We start from the raw sequence: 16,581 nt of genomic DNA, 5'->3' as shown, positions 1-16,581 counted from the left end.
GTGTTGAGCCAGTCTCTTCCCAGGATGACGTTGTACGGGGACCGAGCTTTTACCACGAAAAACTCAATCATCGTACTGGAGCTAGTAGGCGCTTTCCCCACCGTGATCGGAAGGCTGATAATACCTTCAGGGCGGGTGTCCTCCTGGGCGAAGCTCTTCAGGGGAAGCGGAGCCGGGCTGAGCCGAGCTGGGTCCACTTCTAGTTTGTCGAAGCACTCTTTAAAAAGAATGCTGACTGACGCTCCTGTATCCACAAACACCCTGTGGATCAGTTTGTTTGCCACTCCGGCTTGGATGACAATGGCGTCTTGGTGAGGAGAGATGGCCGGGACGGGATCAGCATCCGAGAACGTAATCACTTCGTCCTGCTTCAGCCTTTTATGCGTTGGCTCCTCTCGATTGGAGCCCCTGCGCTCTGACTTCAGGGACGACTTGGTCTTCCCGGCAGGGAGAGCGTCAATAGTCAGGATTACTCCATCATATTGCGGCTCGTCATCGTCTTCGGGATCCGGCTGCCTTTTCGGATCCTGAGGAGCGCAGTTCGCACCTCTCTGCTTCTTATTCTTCTTTGACTGCTTGCTTTGGTATTTTTTCAATGTCCCTGCCCTCACAAGAACATCGATACCTGCAGCCAAGTTTCTGCACTCCTCGGTATCGTGACCGTGGTCTTGATGGTAGGAGCAGTAGTTATCCTGGGGTCGGCGCGCGGCAGATTTCGTCATCCGCTTTGGCTTTTCGAACAGGTCGGAGTGTAGTTCGAAAATTTCCGCTCTCGGCTTGTTCAGCGGTACGAACTGAGCGGGCGGCTTCTCGGGATTGAGACGGGGTCCCAATCTGTCTTGCACCGGAGTCCTTTGAATCCTTTCAAAAGGAGTTCGGCGAGGATGTCCCTGATCGCCAAAAGGAGTTCGGCGAGGATGTCCCTGATCGCTATGATCGGGCTTCCTCCTGTCTCCTCGGGACGATGAGCTGTCTAACGACCGTTTGCGACGGTCTGCCTCATCGGCCCGGGAGTACTGGTCCGCAATGTCCCACATTTCCTGAGCTGTCTGCGGACCGCACTCAACGAGCTTCCTGTAGAGAGCTCCGGGCAGGATTCCATTTTGGAATGCCGAGATGACAAGCAGATCGTTGAGATCGTCTACTTGCAGGCATTCCTTGTGGAATCTTGTCATAAAGTCGCTGATTTTTTCGTCGCGACCTTGACGAATGGAAAGCAGCTGAGCCGAAGTGATTCGGGCTTCCGCTTTCTGAAAGAACCTCCTGTGGAAGGCATCCATTAGATCTCGGTAAGATCTGATGCTGCCCTGGGGGAGGCTATCGAACCACCTTCTCGCGTTCCCGATGAGCAGCTCGGGAAATAGCTTGCACATGTGGACCTCGTTGAGACCCTGGTTCGCCATGTTATATTGATAGCGCCCCAGGAAATCGTGAGGGTCCACGAGCCCGTCGTAAGTCATCGACGGAGTTCGGTAGTTCTGTGGTAGGGGAGTTCGGGTGATGTCGTCCGAGAACGGAGTCTTCAGTGCTCCGTACACGGCGAATCCGATATCTCGTCGGTATGGAGGAGATTGAGTTCTCCTGTGATTCCGGTACCGAGGAAGATCAGGAATATGTCGGGGTTGAGGATTCTTCTTCCTGGAAGACACGGCACTACTGCGGTAGTGACTTTCATGTCTGGATGAGGAAGGAGAATCCTCCGTTTTCGTCTTCGGCTCTTGGCTCTTTTGCAGGAAGGCTAAGAACTCATCCTGCTTCTCAGCCAAGAACAGCTTGACAGCCTCATTCAGATCAGGCTGCTGGGAAGACTCAGTGGGACGATTTTTGGAGCGGCCTGTTCCTTCGCCATGAGAACTGGTGGTGGATTTATCCCTAGGCTGTTTTCCAGACCTATGGGATGGATTGGCTTCCTCCGGGTTCTCACGGGCAGGAATGCGGGTATTCTGCGATCTGGTATGCATTTTTTGGGTGGAAAAAATGGATCAAAAATTCGCTTTATCACAAATTTTGTTCTTCGTTTCCCACAGACGGCGCCAGTGATGATTCCGCGAATTATTGATGATGATAAATGCTCGTAAAAATAAATCACGACACAGAGAATTTAACGTGGTTCGATTTACTGAGGTAAATCTACGTCCACGGGGAGAAATGGGGGCAGGTTTGTATTGCTTGATCTGCCAAATACAGCTTACAACACAGACTTGCTATATGATTGTTTCTCTAGAGAGATTCTAACCTCTTCTATCAGATCTAAGTTCTATTTATATAATGAACTCAGATCATGGCTTGCGTCACCACCCTAAGTCGTGGATGTCGTGTAGGTTATGGCCTAAGATCGTGGGTGAAGCGTAGGTCATGGCCTACGATCGTGGCCTGAACTGACATCACGTGGTAGTGGGTGTGTTGGACATCCGGTATGGGTCCACTAACTCCTTGTTCGGTCGAATACCGAGACCGAACTGCTTTGGTTGCCGATCTGAGAGTAGAGCTTGATGCCGACCTGAGAGCAGAGCTTGATTGGTTGGCTTTTACCGAGCTGTAGGCTGAGGCCGAACTCTTTGGTAATGCCGAACTGAACTCTTGGGCTTTGGGCTGGCCGAGCTGTCACTGCTATTGGGCTTGTTTAGTACGTACCCCATCAGTAAGCAAACCCGGTCGACCGCCAATTTGGTAGCTTTCAGTTTAATTCGACAACAAATTGTGTACTACGTTTCATTCTTATATGACAATTAGGTCATAATAAAATTCACAATTCCACAAGAAAATTCGTAAATACTAAAAAATAATCTTTTTTTTAGCCTTTCAAAAAACTAGTCCCTATCTTATTAAGTTCTCCTTCTCTACAAAATGTGTCTCATTTTTTTATAAGAACACTTCAATCATTTTTTTCATCTACTACTCTATATAGTAGTAAAATATACTACTATTCACAAATAAGTCTATTTTTTATAAACGAATGAAATAGTTATGTGACTCTTTCTCATAAATTGAGTAAACAGAAAGTAAATAAGAGATATTTGTGTGGTAGTTATGATTGATAACAACTCAAAACGCCTTAAAGGCTAGAGCACTACCCCTCTTTCAGCGAATATGAGTTTTATCTCTTTTCGGCACGGATTTTAAGAAATATTAAGAAAAGTGGGCGGAAGAAAGTTAGTGGAATATGAGTCTCACTTGTATGAGTGTGCAGTGAATTAGTGGAGTGTGAGACCTTTTTATCATTCATAGTAATTATGAACCAGTATTCTTATTTGCGGACAAACCAAAATGCAAAAACAGAGTTCTTGTTCGCCGACAGAGGGAGTATTTGATATCCTTAAAATATAGTACTTGATCCGTCCTTCCAAAATAATCATGCTTTCGTCATTTTATATTTAAATTCATGTCTATCTTTAAGTCTCTATTTTAATAAATGGAAAGAGTATACCACTTTCCATAAGAATATAATTCAATATTCTATTTTGTACTCATTTCATTTCATTTGAAATGATAAGAATGTACTCCCTCCGTCCCACATGAATATGCAGTTTTAGTTGGGCATGAGTTTTAATACACAATTGGTAAAGTAAGAGAGTAGTAGAAAGAAAAAGTAATTAAATTATTGTTGGTAGAGAATCCGTCCCACTATAATAGAGACAAAAGAGTTCCAAAATTGGAAAGTGCACATTATTATGAGACGAACTAAAAAGAAAGAGCGCATATTCTTGTAGGACGGAGGGAGTAATACATTTGAAAATACAACTCTTTATTTTATTTTCTATAGTATTTTACCTTTTCACCATTTAATATAAAAAAAACAAACTATATAAAGAAATAAAATGCTGCACTATGTGAATGATAAAGTCTAAAAGAGGAAAGGCGTGGATGTGTGTATCTTTCTTAAAAAATGAAAGTTGACGTCCAATCCAAATCCAATGTGGATTGTAAATTGTGTGAGCTCACATGAGTTGATCACTACTATTACAACACACCGGATAAACCTAAGAACTCCATCACACCTTCCTTTCTTTCTTTCTTTCTTTCTTTCTTTCTATATAACTCTCCTTGGTTTCCATTGAGAGTAGCACTGCACATCACATTATCACAGCACAAGATGTCTTCCTCTACAAAGGATAAGGAGGTAACACTAACACTAACACTAACACCAACACTGCCTGAAAATTATACTACTATCCAATTTCTCTTTTTTTTACAAAAATTCTACTCATGTTTTAGGGTAAAGATCTTGTTCAAGCCAGCGATACGATTTTTTTGAGACGTGTGTTTTAATTTAAAAATAGTTTAAAAAGGATTTTAGAATAGAGTGTAGAAAAAGCAATCTTGTTAAATTTTTGCATAGATGATTGAATTTTAGATGTTTGTTTAGGTGTGTGACGGAAACAAAGGTGGTAATGGAGTTGGAGTTAGGTGCTGTCTCTCAGGGAATAAGGATTTCTTTGATGTTATACTGTCAAAGTCACATATCACCACCCTTCCTTATTATCTGGTTCATGATATTCAATTCTCTTGCTTTTTCATTACAACCTTTGAATTGATCTTAGTGTGTTGTGTGTGTAATAAATGGTGCATTTCCTTAATTTTGGTGGCAACAGCATCCACCAACACACATTCTTCCCAAACTTCCTGGTGCAAAGGTGCCTTTGGCTCTTAGGCATGGTGACAAGCAGTGGCAGATGATGTATCATGGAAACGACAGCAGGCCGAGGTTCGAGTGCGCTGGTTGGAAGAAATTCGTGAATGATAACAATCTGGCAGAGGGAGATGCTTGCATCTTCGAGGTGATGGAGTCGAGCCCTCAGATCCACAAGACAAGACACCAATTAACTAACCTAATTAACAGAGTAGAGAAGAGTAGAAAACATAAACAAGCTACAGTCCAGACTTTAATATGTAAAGCATAATAGTGAAGCTAGAGCTCTATAGCTGTCTCCGGCAGCAGTGCCGGCGGCAGATCCATGGTGTTCCTGAGGTTGATGACGTCGAGCAGCTAGTTTTTTTATATTAAATGGTGAAAAGGTAAAATACTATAGAAAATAAAAACTAGCTGCTCGACGTCATCAACCTCAGGAACACCATGGATCTGCCGCCGGCACTGCTGCCGGAGACAGCTATAGAGCTCTAGCTTCACTATTATGCTTTACATATTAAAGTCTGGACTGTAGCTTGTTTATGTTTTCTACTCTTCTCTACTCTGTTAATTAGGTTAGTTAATTGGTGTCTTGTGTTGTGGAACTGTGGAAGGTGGATTTAATCTGCATGCTTCATCATCCTTTAATGCAATTAGTTTATCGTGCTAGTATTTCTTGGTCAGTGGATTGTAGGTCATGGGTTGAAATTTTATTCTAGATTATGCTGAATGCCACGTGATTATATATTTTCTGGTTTTTCATTTTGATGAATGTATTAAAATAACGAAAATAGTTTATCGTTCATCTAAGTTGTGAATGTCCAACATTTAAGGATAGTATAACATTTAAGGATTTTAATTTTATCTATTACTTATAATCCTACATAAATCAATTATGATGTCGATATATAATTAAATGCAGATGGTTAATAGCAGGTATTCTCAATTCTGTAGTAAACTGTGAAACTCATACTAGAATATAATTAAGTTCGAACCTTGAGGATAACATTTATTTATCACACTTTTTGTTCATGTTTAGAAGTTTATGGAGTTCTTTACCTTTTTTTAATTTCTATTTATACTCTCTCCGTCTCTTAAAAATATAAACTTTTCAAGGAGCACGAAACATATAAGTTCTTCGAATTGTGGAATATGTCTAAGCATAATCAAGTGCTCGGAACTATTTCATCTCAAGTATTCACTAGTGACCCGAGCACTATAACGCTCGCAAAATGGATACCAAGCACCTTAGGTGCTCGAGAAGTGTTCGGTATATGTTGTTTCACCAAGCACATTGGTACTCAATAAACATTGATTTTGTTGAGAAATACTCCCTTGGTCCCATTTAAAATGAAACGCTTTTCTGTTTGGATTGTCCCACTAAAAATGAAACGTTTCTTAAAAAGAAACAACACCCTCTCTATTTTTTCTTCTCTATTACTTTACTTTCTCTTTATTAACTCACAAAAAGACATTGCATAAAATCTCGTGCCAGAACTCAAATGTTTCATATTTATTGGAACGGAGGGAATATAAGATTTATCATTAGAAGCTTTCATTTTTTAACCTTAAAAACATATCTAATTTACTAAACAATCACACATTTTCTGTGTAATATAATCTATGCAAATTAATCAAACCGCATTTCCAACTAGTATTTTATTAACCATGTCATTCATCTAAATTAATTAATTTATTGGTAATAAAGAATTATCTATTCTTTTTCTATATTAAAATATATAACTACTTTTTTTTTACTTTAATTTACTTAGCAATTCCACCTAAGATTGAAATTATGCGTTCGGAAATTTTCAAAAGTGTCTAATAAGAAATTAAAAAATTTCATTGACATTATTTGTCACGACCGCCCTTTCTAGGTTCAATAAATGCGGGAGGTCGCGACCAAAGGGACTTTATGAAATGAGGGTTTTCTAGGGTTTCAATAAAGAGTTTGACCAAAATATTTAATTGTAACGCCCGACTTTTCCCTATTCCTTTAAGTTGCTTTTGGATTACTGTCGAATTTCTTTTTTTAGCCAACTATCGTTCCGTTTTATTTTGAGAGCCTATGGAATATTTTTTTTTAAGAAGCCAAAATATTAAATAAAGATTCTATAGAGATTTTCCTGCTCCGTGGTGAGATATTCACCCTCCGTGATCTGCAAATAAATATTAGATAAATTCAAATTTATCCAACACATATAAAAAAAAAAGAGAAAAGAAAGCAGATTATAAAATTCTCTCATTCCCCACGTTGGAGAAAAAACGTTCCCCTCTCTCCCTAAAATCTCTCCCACATCTTTAACCACCTCTCTCCCTAATTTAATCACCAAATTAGTTCATTCTTCTTCATATTCACTCTCTGCAATCAAGAAACCAGACGTCCTCTTTCAACTTCTATTCAAGGTAAACTCTACTGAATTTCTTCCTCTACTTTACATGATTTGAAATTCAAGTCAACTTATTCAATTATTCCGGTCAGAAATTGAGAACTAAGGAGAGGGAGTTCCTGTTCCGTCCAGTTGCAAATCTGCAAATTTAAGGTATACACCTCTCCCACCCAAATTTCCAATGGCATACTACTGCATCCATATATATTTCCCCTACTGTTGCCACAATCTGCGATATATCTCCTAATCGAATGAATCGAAGCAAACTAAACTAAAGAAACAAGCTTTAACTCACGAAACCAAATTAAGAACTTAACTCAGCGGGGTGAAATCGGGGCGGAATCAGGGCTGCACGACCACCGACGGAGCAGCGGCTCCCGGCGGCGGCAGCAGCCTGACCCGGCGGACCGCAGCGGCTGGCGAAGCTACGGCAGCGCCGTTAACTCCGTCGAGCAGTAGCCGGCGGCTTTGTGCAGCGGCGTCGGAGCTACTGATGAGGCGAAGGTTGGACAACGGCAGCGACGAATCAGCGACGGCGACGGTGGGTACGCGACAGCAGCGGCGGCTGGCGGCGTGGAGTGAATCGGAGATTCAACGGTTTCTGTTTTGGGGCTTTCTCTTTAATTGGGAGTTTTCGTTTTCTTGTGAGAAAAATCGAAAGAGAGGGAGGTGAAGTTGGAACTTCGTTTCGTCAGTAGCTGCAAGTTGGGGAAGAATACAGTAGAGAGAGAGAGGGAGGGAAGCCGACGTTTTGTTTAGAGAAGGAGAGTTGATATGTTTTGTTACTTTTGCAGTAAGGTGGATAAATTGTTGTTGGTGTATGTGGGGCCATTAGGGAGGGAGTATACGTGTAAAAAAAAAAGGATTTCTTGGGCCTGCCCTTTGTTTTTAAAAGCTAATTGGACAACATTAATAAATTGGATGTTTTGTTAGTTGGGCTCCCTTATATTTTTGGGTTTGGGGCTTTAAAATTTTAATTTGAAAATATTAAGTCTTGGGCTTTTAAATAAATCCTTGGGCCGATAATTAATAGTGGCGAATTATTTAATTAATTCCAAAATATTTCAACGAATGAATAATTATATCCTAAGTCCGAAATAAATATAGTTCGAGGAGAAAAATGCTTGCGATAATTTAATTACTTTTTATTATTTTGGAAATTTTTATTTCGATATCGTGGAGAAAAATACGAGGAGCTAACAGAGGAATTAAGGGTGTAAGCGGCCGCCGAATAATCAAAAATCGAGATAAAAGACTTCGCTTAGGATGCATGCATTTTATTGATTTGATTGGAAAGTATGTTGATATATGTATTATTTAAATTCTAAAGGTGAGATTTCGCAAGGGAATCGAGATACCAAAGGGAAGGAAGTGTAGAGAATTAATCAATTGAGGTGGGCTTTCTTTTAAATAAGGGCAATGCCCTAAGTATATTTTTATGTGAAAATAATATGAATATTTGTCATGCCGTGGTTTGTTTTATTCTATGGAACCTATCTGATGTGGCTTTTGCCATCAATGGATAATCGAATTCGGGTCTGTCTAGGGAGTGAGCCCCTATTCAGGCTAGTGTACACCTATGGAGATCGTGAGCCGTCTTTTGGGTCGGCCGGTCTAGTGACTTGGAATGTGGCCACGTTCCTTGTCATCAATGGATCAGATATGGGAGATAGCTATGGGAAAATGGTTGATCAACCGAATTTTACAATGGAAATGATTTTAGTGTCTCGGGCATTTTCAAAGTTAAACCCGAGGTCACTCAATGGTGGCATGATAAATACTTTTTATAAAATGATTTCGGCATGAGTCCACTGAGTGCATCAAGTACTCAGCCCTGCTTTTCTTTTAAAAATTGCAGGTTGAGCGTGACGGGTGCGGTGGGTGTTGAGCAAGACCGTTGAAGAAATTTAAGTGTGTAGAATGTGTCATGTCTTCATACGTGGCATATTCATTCTCTCAAATGTTTCCGCTAAGTAGGTGTTCTTCTTTTGAGTTCTTGTATCGTTGGGATAGTATTCATTCTTGAGTTGTTGATTGTTGAGATACTCTGATTTTTATTCGAGCTATTCCCATTTGTTTCGAGCTATGGTCGAGTTGCGTTGTTTTCCCCCTTTCTTCCCCGCTTCTTTAATCCTCCCCTAGTCGCGATAAACCGTGTTTTCTATCCTTAGAAAATGCGGGCGTGACAGAGTGGTATCAGAGCAATTTTTCTTTCCGCTCTGGACCCGAGAGTCTTTTTCAGTCTTAGTCTAGACTTGTTTCGCTAGACTAAAATAATAGTGATAATAATAATAATGATAATAATAATAATTATGCATTGAAGGCTCAACATCCCGCTTCGCCACGCTCAATCAAGAAAGAGGTAATTTAATTTTATGAAAAAAAAAAATTTATGAGAAAGTTTTCAGGAAATGAGAAGAGAAACTATGGTTAGGAAAAACAAAGTATGTTTTACAATGGGATATATGAGCTATGGTTATGAAAACAAAGTATGTTTTACAATGGGATATATGAGCTATGGTTATGAAAACAAAGTTTGTTTTACAATGGGATAGAAGAGCTATGGTTATGAAATCAAAGTATGTTTTACAATGGAATAGATGAACTATGGTTAAATAAAAAAATATATGTGTGTTTTGATGTATGTTATGCAATGGGGTGATTTATCTTTTATGAAAAAAATTGATCAATGGAAATACTGTGTTTATGAATTATTCGAAAATTTTTGAGTTTCGAGAAATATAGTTTTAACTTTTTCGTTTGGAAATTTGAGCTATGGAAGTATGATGATATTTATGTTATGAGGTGCAAAGTATGATGCGTTATTCTATGGAGTGTTTTATACGATGGATGAAAGTTTATGCGAAAGTATATTTTAGTTTTGAGTCAAAACTTTTACTTTAAAAGTGAGATGTGGAAATTTTAGGAAAGTGTGAAAGAGTTTGAAGAAAGCTTTTGTGTCAAAATTTTATGAATGCAAATGTGAGGTGCGAAAGTGTTTAGCTATAAGATGTGAAAAGGTGGTGTGTTTATCTTGTGGTATGAATGACGTTAATTGTGGTAGATGTTGAGATGAGAGATGATGAAGTATGTGGCGAACATAGAGTGTTTATGTTGTAGGCTAGATTGAATACGCGCACACCGTAGTTTTAAGTTGAAATAATCTATCACTTTCCCGAGTGACACAAACGAACGAGAATCTGAAAGTTTGGGGTGAACCCCTAATTTGTCAAGGCACGACGAGGCAAGGAGATCGAGAGTGCAAATGGAGGCCGATGGACCATGAAACTTTTTCTTGGAATTGCGTGAAACGTTGGAGCAAGCTTGATGTGTGAACTATTTTACTATTTCCTACGTTTTCCCTGAACGACAAGAACAAAAAGAATACGAGGAAGATTTCAAGAAGTGAAAGATAGCGAAGATGAAATGAAGTTCAAACGCAAAGGAGGGTGCAAGATAAGGAGGGATGATGCAGAGTGCACGATTTAATTTAATATAGTCTAATCTCGCGTAATTTATTAAAAGTGGCAATATGATGGAGATAACCTTCGTAGCAGGCAGAGAAGCACGCGGATTATTACAATGTTTTGCTAGAATGACGTTTACGACATGCCAGAGGTATTACGTTTATACGACTTTTAACTACAATGTTAATTAAACGACATGAGGAAGCTGCTTGGAAGACAAGATGATGGAGAAATTCTTTATTCGAAGGACGCAAGCAAATTTCGGGACGAAATTTTTGTTAAGATGGGTAGATTGTAACGCCCGACTTTTCCCTATTCCTTTAAGTTGCTTTTGGATTACTGTCGAATTTCTTTTTTTAGCCAACTATCGTTCCGTTTTATTTTGAGAGCCTATGGAATATTTTTTTTTAAGAAGCCAAAATATTAAATAAAGATTCTATAGAGATTTTCCTGCTCCGTGGTGAGATATTCACCCTCCGTGATCTGCAAATAAATATTAGATAAATTCAAATTTATCCAACACATATAAAAAAAAAAGAGAAAAGAAAGCAGATTATAAAATTCTCTCATTCCCCACGTTGGAGAAAAAACGTTCCCCTCTCTCCCTAAAATCTCTCCCACATCTTTAACCACCTCTCTCCCTAATTTAATCACCAAATTAGTTCATTCTTCTTCATATTCACTCTCTGCAATCAAGAAACCAGACGTCCTCTTTCAACTTCTATTCAAGGTAAACTCTACTGAATTTCTTCCTCTACTTTACATGATTTGAAATTCAAGTCAACTTATTCAATTATTCCGGTCAGAAATTGAGAACTAAGGAGAGGGAGTTCCTGTTCCGTCCAGTTGCAAATCTGCAAATTTAAGGTATACACCTCTCCCACCCAAATTTCCAATGGCATACTACTGCATCCATATATATTTCCCCTACTGTTGCCACAATCTGCGATATATCTCCTAATCGAATGAATCGAAGCAAACTAAACTAAAGAAACAAGCTTTAACTCACGAAACCAAATTAAGAACTTAACTCAGCGGGGTGAAATCGGGGCGGAATCAGGGCTGCACGACCACCGACGGAGCAGCGGCTCCCGGCGGCGGCAGCAGCCTGACCCGGCGGACCGCAGCGGCTGGCGAAGCTACGGCAGCGCCGTTAACTCCGTCGAGCAGTAGCCGGCGGCTTTGTGCAGCGGCGTCGGAGCTACTGATGAGGCGAAGGTTGGACAACGGCAGCGACGAATCAGCGACGGCGACGGTGGGTACGCGACAGCAGCGGCGGCTGGCGGCGTGGAGTGAATCGGAGATTCAACGGTTTCTGTTTTGGGGCTTTCTCTTTAATTGGGAGTTTTCGTTTTCTTGTGAGAAAAATCGAAAGAGAGGGAGGTGAAGTTGGAACTTCGTTTCGTCAGTAGCTGCAAGTTGGGGAAGAATACAGTAGAGAGAGAGAGGGAGGGAAGCCGACGTTTTGTTTAGAGAAGGAGAGTTGATATGTTTTGTTACTTTTGCAGTAAGGTGGATAAATTGTTGTTGGTGTATGTGGGGCCATTAGGGAGGGAGTATACGTGTAAAAAAAAAAGGATTTCTTGGGCCTGCCCTTTGTTTTTAAAAGCTAATTGGACAACATTAATAAATTGGATGTTTTGTTAGTTGGGCTCCCTTATATTTTTGGGTTTGGGGCTTTAAAATTTTAATTTGAAAATATTAAGTCTTGGGCTTTTAAATAAATCCTTGGGCCGATAATTAATAGTGGCGAATTATTTAATTAATTCCAAAATATTTCAACGAATGAATAATTATATCCTAAGTCCGAAATAAATATAGATCGAGGAGAAAAATGCTTGCGATAATTTAATTACTTTTTATTATTTTGGAAATTTTTATTTCGATATCGTGGAGAAAAATACGAGGAGCTAACAGAGGAATTAAGGGTGTAAGCGGCCGCCGAATAATCAAAAATCGAGATAAAAGACTTCGCTTAGGATGCATGCATTTTATTGATTTGATTGGAAAGTATGTTGATATATGTATTATTTAAATTCTAAAGGTGAGACTTCGCAAGGGAATCGAGATACCAAAGGAAATGAAGTGTAGAGAATTAATCAATTGAGGTGGGCTTTCTTTTAAATAAGGGCAATGCCCTAAGTATATTTTTATGTGAAAATAATATGAATATTTGTCATGCCGTGGTTTGTTTTATTCTATGGAACCTATCTGATGTGGCTTTTGCCATCAATGGATAATCGAATTCGGGTCTGTCTAGGGAGTGAGCCCCTATTCAGGCTAGTGTACACCTATGGAGATCGTGAGCCGTCTTTTGGGTCGGCCGGTCTAGTGACTTGGAATGTGGCCACGTTCCTTGTCATCAATGGATCAGATATGGGAGATAGCTATGGGAAAATGGTTGATCAACCGAATTTTACAATGGAAATGATTTTAGTGTCTCGGGCATTTTCAAAGTTAAACCCGAGGTCACTCAATGGTGGCATGATAAATACTTTTTATAAAATGATTTCGGCATGAGTCCACTGAGTGCATCAAGTACTCAGCCCTGCTTTTCTTTTAAAAATTGCAGGTTGAGCGTGACGGGTGCGGTGGGTGTTGAGCAAGACCGTTGAAGAAATTTAAGTGTGTAGAATGTGTCATGTCTTCATACGTGGCATATTCATTCTCTCAAATGCTTCCGCTAAGTAGGTGTTCTTCTTTTGAGTTCTTGTATCGTTGGGATAGTATTCATTCTTGAGTTGTTGATTGTTGAGATACTCTGATTTTTATTCGAGCTATTCCCATTTGTTTCGAGCTATGGTCGAGTTGCGTTGTTTTCCCCCTTTCTTCCCCGCTTCTTTAATCCTCCCCTAGTCGCGATAAACCGTGTTTTCTATCCTTAGAAAATGCGGGCGTGACATTAATATTCAATAACAAGGAAAAATCAGAGTAAACTCTTACATTTGAATCCGGAGTCAACAATTATCAAAATTAATAGTCCAAGAATGGAAGAGGGTTCAGTAACATAATTGAGAAAGAAACAGTCATAATTCAGCGGAAGCATTCAAGAGTAAGAGTGACGCCATGTATGAAGACACGACGCCCCTCGGAGTTCAAAATAAATCCAACGAGACTTCAATTTAAGCTCAACACCACCCAGCTCATCATCGCTCAACCTGCACATAGGGAAAACACATGCAGGGATGAGTACTTGATGCACTCAGTGGACTTATGCCGAAAACAAGTTATCAAAATATTTATATTTTATCATGCCGTTGTTAGGTAACCATCGGGGTTTTAGTTTTTGAAAGGCCCGAGGCACCAAAATATTCCATTGTTCAAAATTACGACTGCGCAGTCATTTTCCCATAGACGTCAACCATATCTGCTCATACATAACTTGGAATGTGGCCACAAACCAAGTCACTAGACCGGCCAGCCCGTACTCTAGCACACAGTCTACCATAGGTGTACACTAATCCAAGTAGGGTTTGCGGCCCTACGAGGACCCGAATTCGATTTAAATAATAGTGGAAAAAGCCACATCAGATAGGCACGTTAAAATCAAACACGGCATGATAAACATAGTTGCATTTCCATCGATAAAATATTTAGGACATTGTCCTTATTTTAAAGAAAGCTCACTTCGCTTGCTTATACCACACAATCACGACTTTACGCAACCTTTTGCTCTTGGTACCCTCGTAAGTACAACAACCCTTGTCATTATCACCACACAATCAGGTTTTCCATTATTACGATTATCATGCATGTCCCATCGTTTCCTTTCATCGTTTTCTTAGATTGTCCATCCCCAAACGTTCATCAACAAAACGAAACGAACACTCAAGCATACATCAACGTGTAACATATAGCCACATCATATGATACGTTTCTTATTCACACATGTATCATTTATTCACTCAAAACTTGACAACAAGTATTATTTTAACATGACAGAAATCTGGTGGAACTGCGCAGTCGTTTTGTAGAAATCATTAAAAATCCATCCGACCTCCGTTGGGGCTGAAATTTTATAACAACACAGTAGACACATCAAAGATCATCCAGTTAAAATTTCACATCAAAATCACATCTTTAGGTCGGTCAAATCAAAAACGAAACTCACTGGACGAGGATACAAATTCTGACAGAACTGCGCAGTTAACTTCAAAAATTCATTAAAAATTCATCTGTCGTCAAAAGAGGCTGAAATTTATAAACCACACAGAAGACATCTCAAATTTTACTCAGTTAAAAATTCGTGCCAAAATAAGATTGTTTGGTCGGTCAATTTCACGTCGGAATCTACTGTCCGAACACCACAGTTTTCGTACTTCACAAGTTCGAATTAGAGTTTATCTAACATTCATCCAAACACATATATTCATGCTCCCAACAAATAATCATGCTTCAAAAAGTTCTCACCACCAAGTTCTCATATATTCACATAACATTCACCAACAAATCATCCACAACCTCACACACACACATACACACACGCCGACACACACACACACATGCTGTAACGCCCCACTTTCGAACCCTAATTTTGGAACCCTAAGACGTTGCATTTATTGCTTTGATTGTCACGAATTAAATGATGAATCGTTATGTGATTGATTCGATGACCTAATTTAGATTTGACCTAGTCAATTTCGTTGATTTTATGGCGTGACTTAAATTAATTGATGTGGAATGAAATATATTGCGGTGAATTATATTTTTAAGGGGAGTGAGATTTAAGATAGAATCATAAATAATTACCTTGTCCTTTTATTGTGGAAATATTGGCCACTACCAAATTATTGGAGAGGAATTCTATTTCTTGGATTTAATTATTTGTTTTGGGATAATTAACCAAATTAAATCCTAAAGCCTAATTACCTTACTTCCTTCTTGATAAAAATCGACCCCTATTATTTTCTTAGGGGATTCAAAATCTCCTAATTTGTAGGAGAAAGGAAATTATTAATTATTTATTTTGATCCCTTAATTATTTCTTTCCATGTTTTAATTGGAATGTCCTAGCAAATCTTTCCTTGCTCTATTTTATTAAAGATTTGGAAATTATTCCTTGTGGGAGGAATATTTCACACGCCTATTATCATATTATTTGGGAGGATTTTTATTAATTTTCCTGCTCCGTATTATTTTATTTTGCTCCGTGAAAACACCAAATTTAAATCAAAGGCTAATTAAATAGCCATGATTTTCGAAATATCCTCCTTATTTCTCCATCAATTACACGCCAATTACCTCCATCAAATCTCCCCAAATCTCTCCCATCTTTATTGTGATTATTCTCCAATTATTCTCTAATTAATTGGGAGATATTCTATTCCCTAAACTCTATAAATAAAAGACTCCTAAACCATACCTCAAATCACACGCCTCCCACCTCAATCACACGCCCCCTCCCTCTTCTCCACTCTCTCACACTTGTTCTTCTACTCTACTCAAGATCCTTTCGAATTTTCCAAGAGATTGTTGAATAAGCAAGGTTTTTATTCGTTCCTACCGTTTGTTTCGTCCAAGAGAGGTAAAAATCAGACCCTATTCTTCATTCCTCCCCATCTAAACATTCTTTGACTCCCTCATGCATGTAGAGAGTGTAGGGATTTCAAATCTAAGGGATTCAATCGGTGGGAATTTGTGTGTGTATGTTTGATTGCGCTTTGAATGAATTTTTTTGATGAATTAATGAATCTATGGTGAATGATGTATGATGTTATGAGAGCATGAGTATAAGGACCCTTTTGAGCATGTTTGTGTGTTAAACCCATGAAAATGTTGATTTTTGAATAAATAGGGATAAACCCTAATTCGAATTTTTAAAGGCATGAAAAGCTGTAAGTTCGGACAGTATGTTCCGACATGCATTTTACCGACCAAATGAACTCCGATTTGATCAATTTTTTTTCCTGAGTAAATTTCTTGATGTCTTCTATGTTGTGTGTGAATTTCAACTCATTTGGATAAAACATAGATTTTTAGTGAATTTTTAAATTTGACTGCGCATTTCTGGCAGAAAATGTTTTCTCGACCAGTAGGTTACGTTGTCCTTTTTGACAGACCAAAAAGGGGTATTTTGATATGAAATTTAATCTGGAAG

At 39.1% G+C, this 16,581-nt stretch overlaps 1 protein-coding gene and 2 long non-coding RNA genes across 3 annotated transcripts; all 3 read left to right on the top strand.

The window, feature by feature from the left end:
* The first annotated feature begins 3,986 nt into the window (after positions 1-3,986).
* Positions 3,987-4,901, top strand: LOC121764040 (B3 domain-containing protein Os04g0386900-like). The gene is made up of 3 exons (XM_042160133.1): positions 3,987-4,120; positions 4,367-4,486; positions 4,593-4,901. The coding sequence occupies exons 1-3, from the start codon at positions 4,094-4,096 to the stop codon at positions 4,899-4,901; spliced, it is 456 nt and encodes a 151-aa protein (XP_042016067.1). The 5' UTR covers positions 3,987-4,093.
* A 1,882-nt stretch (positions 4,902-6,783) lies between these two features.
* Positions 6,784-9,120, top strand: LOC121763680. Its single transcript, XR_006042462.1, has 4 exons — positions 6,784-7,033; positions 7,110-7,170; positions 8,348-8,411; positions 8,876-9,120. It is a non-coding gene; the product is annotated as an uncharacterized LOC121763680 (long non-coding RNA).
* A 1,840-nt stretch (positions 9,121-10,960) lies between these two features.
* On the top strand, positions 10,961-12,130 carry LOC121763873. The gene is made up of 2 exons (XR_006042510.1): positions 10,961-11,214; positions 11,291-12,130. It is a non-coding gene; the product is annotated as an uncharacterized LOC121763873 (long non-coding RNA).
* The last annotated feature ends 4,451 nt before the right edge of the window (positions 12,131-16,581 follow it).

The sequence above is a fragment of the Salvia splendens genome, chromosome 14 (genome assembly GCF_004379255.2).
Source record: "Salvia splendens isolate huo1 chromosome 14, SspV2, whole genome shotgun sequence".
Lineage (NCBI taxonomy): Eukaryota > Viridiplantae > Streptophyta > Magnoliopsida > Lamiales > Lamiaceae > Salvia > Salvia splendens.
The sequence above is the reverse complement of the archived record's forward strand: the minus strand, read 5'-3'. Positions and strand labels throughout refer to the sequence as shown.